Here is a 13,104-nt window from a genome sequence, read left to right as displayed (position 1 = left end):
TATCATTAAAAAGTTACATTGACTTAGGTTTCAAAGTATATTTTCAAAGCTTTCAAAATCTCTCAGGTCTGTGTTTTATCTTCAGGGAGAATTAGTTTGGAATAAACTTTAAAACAGTGTCTCTCCAACAAAGTGTAACTACATGTAGCTGCTTTAGCTTAAGTAGATCTGTCACAAATTTGTAATTTTTCCAGTTCTGTTTCATATCTCCTTTCGTTTTGACCGGTGTTAGGAAAATAAAAGTTGGAGCCACTATTCAGTGCTTCAGCCATGGCTTGCTTCTTCTATTCCTTTTCACAAACTGTCATTGGCAGCTTTCACAACTCTGAATAGCATCTGTGCTCTCTGTCAGTGGCTGTTCCTCATACAGCTCTTTAACACTCTCTCACAGCTCCACTTCAACACAATGTTACGAGTGTGATCTAGTACCACATGGCCTGTACTGAGTCCTTCAGTGAACTGGGTGCAAAATAACTCTGAGGTGAGTGCCCAATAATAAAGGCCGTGTAACTACAGTAAGCCTGGAGGCACATTTGATATAGTATTGCATTTCTGACTCAAATTCAAACCACTCATTTTACACCCAATTTTGCACAAACTATTCAGAACATTTAAAACACTGTCAGAAACAACTCTATTTGGCAATAATACAAGTGGCAAATGAATGCTGCTTCTTTGGCAATTTTTAATATGTGTCATTTAGGAGACAGAGAGTGTTTTATGTGTGATTGAGAAAAAGATTTTATTTGCAATCCTAGGAGACAAATGTCCTGGAAATATTGGTGCTTATTTCACTTCTGTGTTTTAATGCTGTACTGACAAAATAGCCTTACAGGCTTCCCAATGCATAATTGCAGCCCAAAATGTCCTTTTGTGAATCATATCATAGCACGGCAAGGTAATTGATCAGCAAAGTAATGGTTTGAAGTAGAGAGCTAGTAGGAACTGCAGATGCGGAATTTCTGATGAAGGGTCTAGGCCCGAAACGTCTGCCTTCCTGCTCCTATGATGCTGCTTGGCCTGCTGTGTTCATCCAGCTCTACACCTTGTTGTAATGGTTTGAAGTAGCTTATTTAAAGCAAGTCTAATGTATACCATTTTTTCTCTCTTTCAGAAACACTGTGACAGGCAGAAAGCTAATTTACGAATCCGTTACAAACCTTCCCTGTTTCAACATGTGGGAACTCACTCTTCATTAATTGGGAAACTTCAGCCTCTGAAGGTAGGCAGAAATTTCTACGTCAGAGCTTGCAGTAGCCTATAGAGTCATAGAGATTCACAGCTTGGAAACAGACCCTGGGGTCCAGCTCGTCAATGTCAACCAAATATTCTATATAGATCTAGCCTCATTTGCCAGAATTAGGCCCATATCCATCTAAACTGTTCCTATTTATAAATCCATCCAGATGTCTTTTAAATATTGTAACTCTGCCAGCCTCCACCATTTCTTTGGGTGGCTCATTCCATACGTGCACTACCCCCTGCATGAAAAAGTTGCCCATAGGCCCCTTTTAAATCTTTCCCCTCTCACCTTAAACCTGTGCCTCTAGTTTTGGACTGTCCAACCCAGGGAAAAGACCTTGCCTATTTACCCTATCCATGCCCATCACGATTTTATAAACATCTATAAGGTCACCGCTCAGCATCCGACTCTCCAGGGAAAAGGGAATCAGTGAAGATGGAATTGGCGACAATGGAAACAGTACAATGCACGCTGTGTCCATATTGAAAAATGGTAACAAACCATTGACTCTCACAGCCATTGGCCTTGCTCCATCCTAAGTAACATAATGGAAGCAATTATCAGAAACAAACTCGGCGCAACATTGAGGGCTGAAGGGCTTGTTCTGCGCTGTATTGTTTTATGTTCTAAGCTTGAGAATCGCCTGTGATGTGAAGTGGCAAGGTAGCTGATGAGCTGCCACTATCGTGATGTGATACTTATGTGAGTTCCCTTAACATAAATATAAACGACATGTTCATCACGTAGTGCTGAAGAATTCTATGATCTTTTAACATAGCACCTAGAATCAACATATGCATGCTACAATATAGGCACTTTGTTATCTGGATCAAGCTAAGCAATTATGATATAAAAGTAGCATGCTTCCCTCGGTGTATCATGCTGCAAGATAGAGACTGAGACTTTTATCCCATTAGATCACATGCTGTGATATGATTATGATATGATGATATCAGGAGTATGTCTCTTAAAGGTCTATCACATATCGACTGTGAGAGAGAACAACCAACATAAAGATGAGCTAGGTTTGACAGTCAACCTGAATTCCAAAGCGGAAGATCCTGGCTAACCAATCGACTTGCCTTCTTTAAGAAAGCAACACCCAAGCAGATTGTGGTATGCCCTATGTTGTGATGAGCCTAACCTTTTAAACTGATTTTGATAAATAAGAAAATCTTTTGTTAAAAGTCAATATTGTGAGGATTCCCAGTAAACTCCGCAAATGAAAACAAGACCAGGTGAAGGAAGAAAGGAGTGAAGTATTGAACATATGACAGTGCTCAGTGCTTGAGCATAGTCTACAAATACGATCTGTTTCTAGATACCTAAATATATGATCTAGATTAGAAAGTTCAATGAATATTGGCTAAGCTTGAAAATGATGCCAAACAAGTTGGGCAAAATTGTCTCAGAAGCAGTTTGAAAACTATCAAGTGAGCCGGCCAAAAGAAATAAGTAGACAGAACATCGGCAGATGACATTCAATGCAGATAAGTGCAACGCATAGGCATGAAAAATAGGCAAGTTTGCAGATAATCTTAGGTTGGGGTAAATTGTATAGCTGGTAGCATGAAGTTACAAATGGTCATGGACAACACAATGGTAGATGATAACAAAGTGTAAAGCTGGATGAACACAGCAGGCCAAGCAGCATCTCAGGAGCACAAAAGCTGACGTTTCGGGCCTAGACCCTTCATCAGAGAGCCTCTCTGAAGAAGGGTCTAGGCCCGAAACATCAGCTTTTGTGCTCCTGAGATGCTGCTTGGCCTGCTGTGTTCATCCAGTTTCACACTTTGTTGTCTTGGATTCTCCAGCATCTGCAGTTCCCATTATCACAGTGGTAGATGATGTTCACTGCTGGAAAATATAGATTCAATCACTTTAAATGGAAGAAAGAAAAATTCCAATACCTTCTTGATTCAGATGGAGTCAAAAGTTGTTGAGACCAAAGAAACTTAAATGTCAAAGCCAGTGCACAGGTTCCAAATTAAAATCAAAACATCTAATTGAATTAGCCACTATTTCAGGATGACTGGAATATAAAAGTGAGGGCGTGATGCTTTAGATAAATGGAGTCTTGGTCAGTCCCTATTTGTTATGATGAATTTAGTTTTAGGCATTGTACCTCAATAAAGAGTATAAAGCTTTATAGAATCTAATTTTAATTAGATCTGCATTAATGATGCTGCAGCTGTACAAAACTCTGGTGCGGCCGCACTTGGAGTATTGCGTACAGTTCTGGTCACTGCATTATAAGAAGGATGTGGAAGCTTTGGAAAGGGTGGAGAGGAGATTTACTAGGATGTTGCGTGGTATGGAGGGAAGGTCTTACGAGGAAAGGCTGAGGGACTTGAGGCTGTTTTCATTAGAGTGTAGAAGGTTGAGAGGTGACTTAATTGAAACATATAAAATAATCAGAGGGTTAGATAGGGTGGATAGGGAGAGCCTTTTTCCTAGGATGGTGATGGCGAGCACGAGGGGGCATAGCTTTAAATTGAGGGGTGAAAGATATAGGACAGATGTCAGAGGTAGTTTCTTTACTCAGAGAGTAGTAAGGGAATGGAGCGCTTTGCCTGCAACGGTTGTAGATTCGCCAACTTTAGGTACATTTAAGTCGTCATTGGATGAGCATATGGACGTACATAGAATAGTGTAGGTTAGATGGGCTTCAGATTGGTATGACAGGTCGGCACAACATCGAGGGCCGAAGGGCCTGTACTGTGCTTAATGTTCGATGTTTAAGTTTAGAGCTAAGTCAGCTAACGATGGAAATGGAAAAGTATTTTTCCACATAACGCACATGGGCACTCTAGAACTATATTCTCCAAAGGTGTGTCAGCTGAAATTTACAAGTGTGGAAATCATCAGTTGGAGCAGTGAGTTGCAGTTAAGAATTGAACTTTGAACAAAAGCTTGTTTTGAAAAAAAAGGAGAGAATAAAAGTTTGCAGTTGGGAATTGGCCTGGAAAGATGAAGCAGGTTGTTTACTGCTCTAAGAACACTATAGATGAACCGGCGTTGAGATGTCACTATAACTCGGGGACTGGCAGCTGGTTGGATATTGAATTGGTCAACCATAGCAGGGCAAGTGCTGGCCAGCCAACTACAGAGAATGTTAAAAGGAAAGGGAAACAAAAGAGGGAACAGGTTCCACTGGGATATTTTGGTGGAAAGCACTGTTGCTTTAGAAGTTGCAGGATTTTTTTAAAATTTTGCTTTCTCAAGTTATTCTTCAGCTATTGACTGATTGCAAGTCCTGAGATAAGAACCCTGTCAGTAAGAAATAAAGAAAAGCCTCTGAAGGCCTGACAAGCTGTTTGTATTGACCAGTTACTTCAGAATTTAAGCAAGATACAATCCTACCTGTCTGCAACACAATCCATTAGAATTTGTGAAGGTTTAATATTCATCATTGAAATGATTATCAAACTGGCAACTTACAATTCTTTTATTTTTAAAACTTTGTCTGTTTATTGATATGTTAATGGAGATCGATGATCAAAGAAGACTGGGCTTTGACTGTATGTATTAATTAGATTGCCTCATAATTCACCCTAGTCATGTTCATTATATTATTCATAATAAATTGGTTTTCTTTTCTTTCAGTTCTAAATTTGGTGTTCAATATTTGGTATTTGTAAATTCTGTTTAGGAATAATTGAGCAATTCTGAGGGTCGTCAAATTATTTCACTGTGTTGAGAATCCATTGTTAGCGAGCATAATTTGGTCTGGCTTGCTACGCCTGTGTTGTAACACAAGATTGTCAATTTTTTTTTACTAGCAGGTATTAAGGAAGATAAAAATGAGTGACACAGCTGTAACTTATTGTGCAAGTCGGGAGGTGTCTCATGGGAAGATTAGGCAGCCTAGAGGGCATGCAGTGTTTAGTTGGATTGGAGGTAGAGAGTGACTGAAGATGTTTCAGGAATTAGTGAGAGTGATAGAGCATGACCTTTGGTGGAAGATGGTATAGCAGCAGAGAAAATGTGAGGTATCAGAGAGAAGTTGGCAGCACTTTGCTGGCAGAATGGAAAATGTCTTCTACTTTCTTCCTTAATTGCTGTGCATTTGTCCAGATAGCTAAGATTGCTTTAACCCAGGTGGCAATCTCAGACGAGGCTGGGATGGTCTGGTGTTGTGGCCTCCAGGGTTAGTCCTGAGGAAGAAGGTAGTCTCACCTCTGTATTATCCCATCCCTCAGGACCCTCAGGTCCTTGCCACAAAGTGAGGTGCCAATTTCCCCCATCTACCATGTCAGGGGCAAATATCAGTAACTATACAGGGTAGGTCTGGGCTGACAGTGCTTAACTGAGTGCACTGTGGGCTTGTTAAGGTAATGTGGCCACAAAGAACGCTAGTGAATTCCACTGAGTGTTGTGTTGTTCTGGGAATGGTGTCAGTTAACCTGGGGCTGGAATCAAACACGACGGTTGCCTCCGGGGACAAGTAGATTAGTAATCAATCAGGTTTGGTAAGATATAGTGAGAATGCTCAGTAGCTCTCATAGCAGAAACCTATACAAAATCCTTGACTCAAAGCTTGGATTTAGCCAAAGAAAAAACCTGAGTTTTGCCCAAGGGAACAGATTCATATGAGTAAAAGATTATTTTAGGGTTGATTTCCAGGAAGTCACTCTTCAAATTAAGAAGAATTAATACATGTATTAAATTCCTATGTAAGAGATTAGGCAGCAAAAAGCCTGGGATAATTTACAAAATTGTAGTATGAGATTAGGAGGATGAGGATCATTCTTGAAAGATGAATCAAGATGGGAAGATTAGCCTTTATCATTTGTAATTACCTTGTGGCCTTGTGAGTTGCAATGCTAACTATTTTAGCACATAATTAAAGAGTTGCATTTAAAGTTTGAGAAGATTTGTAACTCAGGTTGAGGTTGAGGTTGTAGACTTACTCACCGGGCTGATGTGTTTGGTTGCAGATCTTTAACCACGCTGCTCGGTAACATTATCAGTGCGCCTCCGGAGAAGGCAATGTTACCTAACAGGGTGATGTAAATTCTGCAATCAAATACACCAGCTTGGCAAGCAAGGCTACAACCTAAGACTTGTGTTTTAGGCTACTTTGACAATCAAACATGTCTGCAAATAACAAGTCTGAAGAAACCTAGAGATAATGGGAACTGCAGATGCTGGAGAATTCCAAGATAATAAAATGTGAGGCTGGATGAACACAGCAGGCAAGCTGCTCCTGAGATGCTGCTTGGCCTGCTGTGTTCATCCAGCCTCACATTTTATTATCTTGAAGAAACCTAGAGTTTGGAGCCTTACATCTAACTGAACCATCTGTTTTGGCACCATGCATCTTCAGGATAGTAAAATAGTGATTTGAATATTTTCCAGTATCATTCTGGAAAACTACTATTATCTCCAGCTTAATAATGTTTACCAGTTTTTGTAAGGCATCTATGGCTTTTCAACTTCAAGTGCTTATTCTAATGATTTAGGACAAGGATTTTAAGAAAGAATTGTTACATAAACGACATTCAAATCCGACTGCCGATTTAGAGTGTAGCTTGAAAATCTACCAACGACACAGTCTAGAAAAGGCCTACCAAGGGAATGATTTCTTCTGGGCATTTACTCCAATGGAAGGAGACTTCATCAAATTCAGATTCCACCAACCACTGAAAATTGAAAGGTTAGTATAAAAGTGCATTCTGTAAACCTATTTCATGTATGATAAATCAAGACCAATTAATTATTCTTTCTGTTGGAGTCCGGATTACAAATAGATTTAGCCATGTTCATTTTTATCAATTAATATTTTATCATTATCAAGGGAGGACAGGGGTGTCTTTAACACACCACCCTGTTCCCTGGCCAACAAATCTGTCTTAGGCTTCTAGCAATGTTCCGGGAAAGCTCAGTGCCAGCTGAAAGAGCGATTCCTCATTTTCTGCTTGGAGACCCTGCAACCCTCCACGCTGAATATCAGGTTCAATAATTTTAGAGCCTGAACTCTCCCATGTCCTAGTTCCCAACCCCACACACCAGACTTACTTATCTTGTAACCTGCCATTATACACAACCTATTGTTACTCACTAACAGTCTCCATTAACAACTATTCACCCTCCTAGCCAGATTGTTGTCAACTCCTTTGTCTGTTCAATTGTTCTTATCTCTCTTTGTTCTGTATCCGCTCTGTCATCTACTCCTTACTCCCATCCCCCACCCAATCTTCCGCATATAAACTGACATTTTCCTAGCTACCATCAGTTCTGAGGAAGGGTCACCGGACCTGAAACATTAACTTGGAATTTCTCTTCACAGATGCTGCCAGACCTGCTGAGCCTTTCTGGCAAATTCTGTTTTTGTTCATAAATGTTTAGCAGGTTCACCTGTAATTCTTCTTTCCATTGCTTTAGAAAATGCAGTAATGTATTTAAAATAAATCAATAAACAGTCCAATAAAGGCCTGAAGACAGGACATTCAGAGAAAGAAGTTAAACATTTGCTTGCATAATATCATTTAACATATCAAACCTTGCATCAGGCAGAATGTTTTGTTTCATCTGCTCCCTTATTTTTGCCTGCTTTGTTTCAGATATCTCTTTAGAAGTGGCAATATGGAACATCCAGGAGATAAATTTTTTAATACAACAGTGGAAGTTCTACCAGCTGACGTAAGTTAATCTTTAACTAAAAATTTTAGGCAAGAAATCTGCATTCACAGTTGCCAGACTATGGATGCCTAAAGCATGGGCACACCACCACCTACAAGTTCCCCTCTGAGCTACATCTACTTGAACTGGGGAGAGGGGAGCTTGTAAAGTACAAGCACTACCAGCCTACCACTTTCCCACCTAACTTCAACTACTCCGTATAGTGGTAGACACCTAGATGCAGAAATAAGCAACAATTAATGTTAAATTGAACATATTTAAATAAATATAATAATGCTATGGAAGCAAACTGACTTCTTTTCAAACTCAAGTTGTGAAGATTGGGAAGGGGACTCCCATCTTTGCTACCCTGCATGTGTCAGGAGTGCTGTCCTCAAGATATTACCATCACTTTTCTTCCCACTTGACTCCAAAACCAGCCACACCCACTTTCCTCATTTCCGCCCAATGTTGCCTGATCCCTCCCTGCCCTTAGAAAGAAATGACCTTCCTTTGGAATCTATTGAAGATCTGCATGCCATTCCTGACAGTACACACTGCTATGTTCTGCTGTTGCTGGAATGTGTAGAGCAACTGGTCAATCAGTCTCGCCAGCAGCTTTCAAAGGTGAGACTTTCTCCTACTGATTGCCAATCATATTCTCCTCCTGAGTAGCTCATTAGCAGTGACTTATGGCTACCGGTGGGCATTTTTTAGGTGCATCTGCTAATTTAGGTCAAAATGTTCTCATAAGTACAATTCTAAATTGGTTTCTTCAATTTTATTGAAATAATGCTGTTATAATGATCTGAATCCTTTTTTCTCAATTCTCAGAAATCTGAATTTGACAAGAATTTTTTGCACAACAATGTAACAAAATATCTCAAATACCAAGAAACAGAAGATGGCTACTACAGAATAGGTAATCAGCTAATATTTTTCTGTAACTTAATCCAACAAAAAATGGGGTTTAAAAATATGCTTTGAAACAATCTGGAAAAAATGTGAACTAAAAATTGCTGTCAGGAAGATTGGAAAGCAAACTTTTTTTACTTTGTGTGACTTGTACATTATAACAAGTTAATACTTAAATTATTTCAGATGAGTCAATTAATTTGCATAAATAATAACAAAACATTGTCATGTGAACATATTAAGTATTCATCTACTAATGTTGCAACAACATTTTCAAAGATTTTGTTCGTAGGGTATGATTGGAATTTTTTCAAAATTCTAATATTTCTGTGCTGGATATATATTCACGGTTCTTATTTTATTGAGGAAGATACTAGCTAGGAAACAATTCTAAGCTGATGTCTACCTCTGTTTTCTTTTACATTTCCTGCATCTTTGCTCATTACGTATAAAAGGGCAGATTTTCCATCTTTTCCACCTGTCAAACCTGGCACTATGGATGTGAGATGCTCCTTGTCTGACATTTTTCTCTCCACTCTGCCAAAATAATGCTTTATGCCAAGCTGGTGTAGATAGAAATTCATCCTGTAGTGAAGACAGTCTGGGTGCTTGTTGTGCTTAGATTGTTTTGATGATTGCCACAAAACAATGGGTCCAATTTTCATTTTCAGGAGTGGGATGGAAATCTAATTGTTTGTTTATTATATATTCCACTTGGTTTTCCTTCCTAATGAAGTCAATAGAAATGAAAACTAATCAGACTCTTTGGTAGCTGGTCAATTGATTTGCTACCTCATTGCAGACACTAGCATCTTTGCATGAGTTTCTAGGAAGACCCCTAACCCACACATCATTGGACTGTGGGAGAAAACTGGAGCACTCGGCGGAAATCCACTCAGACGGGGGAGAAGGTGCAAACTCCACACAGACTAACTTATCATTGTCCATGAGACAGACCTGTCTCATGGACAATGATAAGTTACTTGTTAATTATTTATGACCATTTTTAAATTATGTTGGTAAAGTTTATCAGAAAAAAGACCTCTTATTTTATGATTCCTCTTAAAACTTTTCAACTTATAGCTTATCACTGCTGGACAGATGGAATAATGTGATGGCTCATAAAGATTATTAAGATTTCAAATTTGTTCCTATCTGATCTCAATGAAAGCAGAAAATCAATGCATTAAGTTGAAATCACTGCCCCCAGGCTAAAAAGAGAGAGAAATATATGGAGCCTCTCACACTAACTATAGTCCAGTGATTCCTGTTGTAGAGATACTAACACTGAAAACGTTAATGTTATGATGATCTTGTTAGAAATGGAAGTTCAGGTCCAGTTTGAATGTACAAAGTTTTTATATCCCAGTGCTCTGTGGAAAACACCTGAACATCTTTGTTTGTAATTGGTCTCGCTTATTTCTTGAATTTTGTGTAACTCGAGTTCACCGAGTTTTCCTTTTGTTCATTTTATCCACTTTCTCCATTTGAACATATTACTGTCAGGGAATCTCAACATTTACATATTTAATCTTTCCAACCTCACAGAAATGGTGATGAGGGAAGGAGTAGGAGAAACAGTTCAGAAAAAATCATAGGCACTGTGCCTGAACCTTGCTTATGTTAAATTTTCCTCAACAGAATGTAGCTAGTGACTACTGTCATTCTTGAAGATGAATTTTCCAAGCAAGAAAATTTCCTGAAAACCAAAGTTACTCAAATTAACTGGCAATTCAATAGAAAATCTGGAAATTCTTCCTTTAGCCCTGCTTTCTGACTGTGGCAAAACAACATGTAAATCCACTGTCTCAATTGCATTTATCATTCCATTTGAACTCATTGAAACTAAGCTGCTTTTCTAATAATTTCCCTTTGAATTTTAATTCCTGCATTCAATTAACTTTAGGGTAATAGAAAATGCCATAGACGAATTAAAGGAAAATGGAACATTTAAAAAATACTAGAACAAAATGCATTTAGATTTATTGATTGCACCAATATGAATTTACAACTTAGAAGGAGTGGGAGACCATCTCGGCCCTCAAGCCTGCCCCACTACTTGCTAAGATTGTTGATTGTTTGTGGCCTCAAGTTCATCATCCTAACTACCTTAACTAGCTAAGGTTCTTTCAATCTCTGCCTTAAACAGATTCAATTACATTGGGCGGCACAGTGGCTCAGTGGTGAGCACTGCTGCCTCACAGCACCAGGAACCCGGGTCTGATTCCAACTTGGGGCAACTATCTGTGTGGTGTTTGCACATTTTCCCGTGTCTATGTGGGTTTTCCCGGGGTGCTCCAGTTTCCTCCCATAGCCCAAAGGTGCACAAGCTAGATGGATTGGCCATGCTAAATTGCCCATGGTGTTCAGGATATGTAGATTATGTGCATAAGCCACGGGAAATGCAGGGATACAGCGATAGGGTAGGAGGATGTGTCTGGGTGGGATACTCTTTGGAGTGTTGCTATAGACTTATTATGCCAAATGGCCTGTTTCCACACTGTGGGGATTCTATGATGACGCTCTCTAAGGAAGATAATTCCTCATTCTCTCTCTGTATCTTTCAAGCCTAGCTCTAGTCTCTCACACAAGAGGAAACATTATTTTAGCATCCATCCTGTCAAGATCCCTCAGGATCTTGCACACTTCAATGAGATCACTTCATTTTACTAAACACCAATGGACACATGCCGATCTGTCCTACATTTCCTCATAGAAGTCCTCATCCCAGGAATCAATCCAGAAAACCTTTTCTGAACAATGTCTAAATCAATACTATCCTTTCTGAAATAAGGAGACCAAAACTGTACACAGCACTCTAGGTGTGATCTGACAATTACCTTGTGCAATGTATAAAACCTCACTACTTTTTATATTCCATTTCTCTTACAAAAAACAGCAATCCATTTGCTTTCCGAATCACTTGCTGTCCCTGCATACCACTTTTTTGTGATTCATGTACCAGGGCACCCAAATCTGTATGTACCTAGGTTATGCAATCTCTGGCAATTTGAATAATATGCTGCTTTTCTATTCTCTCTATCAAAGTGGACAAATTCACATTTTCCCACATTACACTTCATCTGCCAAATGTTTGCACACTCACTTAACTTAACTATATGCCCAAGTTTGAGTGAAGATTTGTAGCTCGCGTGCTGATTGTAGATGTTGGTGTGTTCGCTGAGCTGGGGGGTTTGATAGCAGATGTTTCATCCCTTACTGGGTGTCATCCTCAGTGTGGTGGAGCCTCCTGTGAAGTGCTGTCACCTGCAAACAGATGAGAAAAACCACACTTTCAACTGGGGTAATGCTACTATTATTGGACAGGCCAAACAGGATAGCCAGGGAATTCTTGGAGGCTTGACATTCACTGGACTCCATCATCAAACACATTGAATTAGATCTGATACACTGACCTTTTACAACATACCCACCAGAAGCAGCAAAAACCAGACCTTATAAATTCAAATCAGCACAAGACACCAACGCTTCACAGGAGAGGACCCACAGCACTGAGGATGTCACCTAGTAAGTGGACAAAACGTCTGTTATCAAACCTCCCAGCTTGGCCAACACACCAACATCTACTAACTATATGCCCTATTAAACTTTATATATCCTTTTCACAACTTATTTTGCTATCTTTGTGTTGTCAACAAATTTAGAAACTATTGGGCCCTTATCCAAATCAGTAATACGGATTTTTGGTTGTGAAGTCAGCAAGAGTAAAATTCAACTGCACTGTGGCTGTTAAACAGCCTGTCATGAGCAGCCTTTTATGGTTCTACTGGTCCATTACTGCTCACTTTGTGTGGCCATGTTAACATTGAATTTTATCCTGGGCCTTCAATAAAATATGCACGCTTGCTCAGTGGCAACGTTTTAACTTATTCAAAATAGAGATAAAATTGGTCAAATGAAAACTGTAAATGAACTCTAATTTTAATTCTGTAGCTGTTAATTTTGCTGGCAAAATTCATTCAACATTTTTTTTGTTTAATACCAATTTTGTAGTATGTTTCCATCTGAAGTAGATAATTGATTTATATTCATATATAAAACTATAAATGAAGTCATTCAATGTGTAGATTCTTTGTTCATTCTTAGTAGATAAACGATTCAAAACTTATTTAGCGTAGTTTGCTTACAACTGCTTGAAAGATTTTTCTAATCTTTTCACAGTGCTGGAGATGAAACTGGTGTCTAAATATGAAGTTTACTCAGTGTTGTTAAAATTTTCCAACTTAACTATGTTTAATTTAGCCAGTTTAGTCTGTGGGTATATCTTTAGTTTGTTTTCTGTGAATTGTAATCTTGTTTCA

General features: G+C 39.0%; 1 protein-coding gene across 1 annotated transcript in view; it reads left to right on the top strand.

Moving 5' to 3' along the window:
* Positions 1-13,104, top strand: part of LOC125452012 (alpha-1,3-mannosyl-glycoprotein 4-beta-N-acetylglucosaminyltransferase B-like) — a 234,383-nt gene that overhangs the window by 215,349 nt on the left and 5,930 nt on the right. The window contains exons 10-13 of the mRNA XM_059641094.1: positions 1,115-1,222; positions 6,709-6,902; positions 7,810-7,888; positions 8,702-8,789. Of these exons, the coding sequence (XP_059497077.1) occupies positions 1,115-1,222; positions 6,709-6,902; positions 7,810-7,888; positions 8,702-8,789 (469 nt within the window). The remainder of the gene's footprint in view (positions 1-1,114; positions 1,223-6,708; positions 6,903-7,809; positions 7,889-8,701; positions 8,790-13,104) is intronic.

This window comes from Stegostoma tigrinum, chromosome 1 (assembly GCF_030684315.1).
Source record: "Stegostoma tigrinum isolate sSteTig4 chromosome 1, sSteTig4.hap1, whole genome shotgun sequence".
Classification (NCBI taxonomy): domain Eukaryota; kingdom Metazoa; phylum Chordata; class Chondrichthyes; order Orectolobiformes; family Stegostomatidae; genus Stegostoma; species Stegostoma tigrinum.
This window is presented reverse-complemented; position numbering and strand designations above follow the sequence as displayed.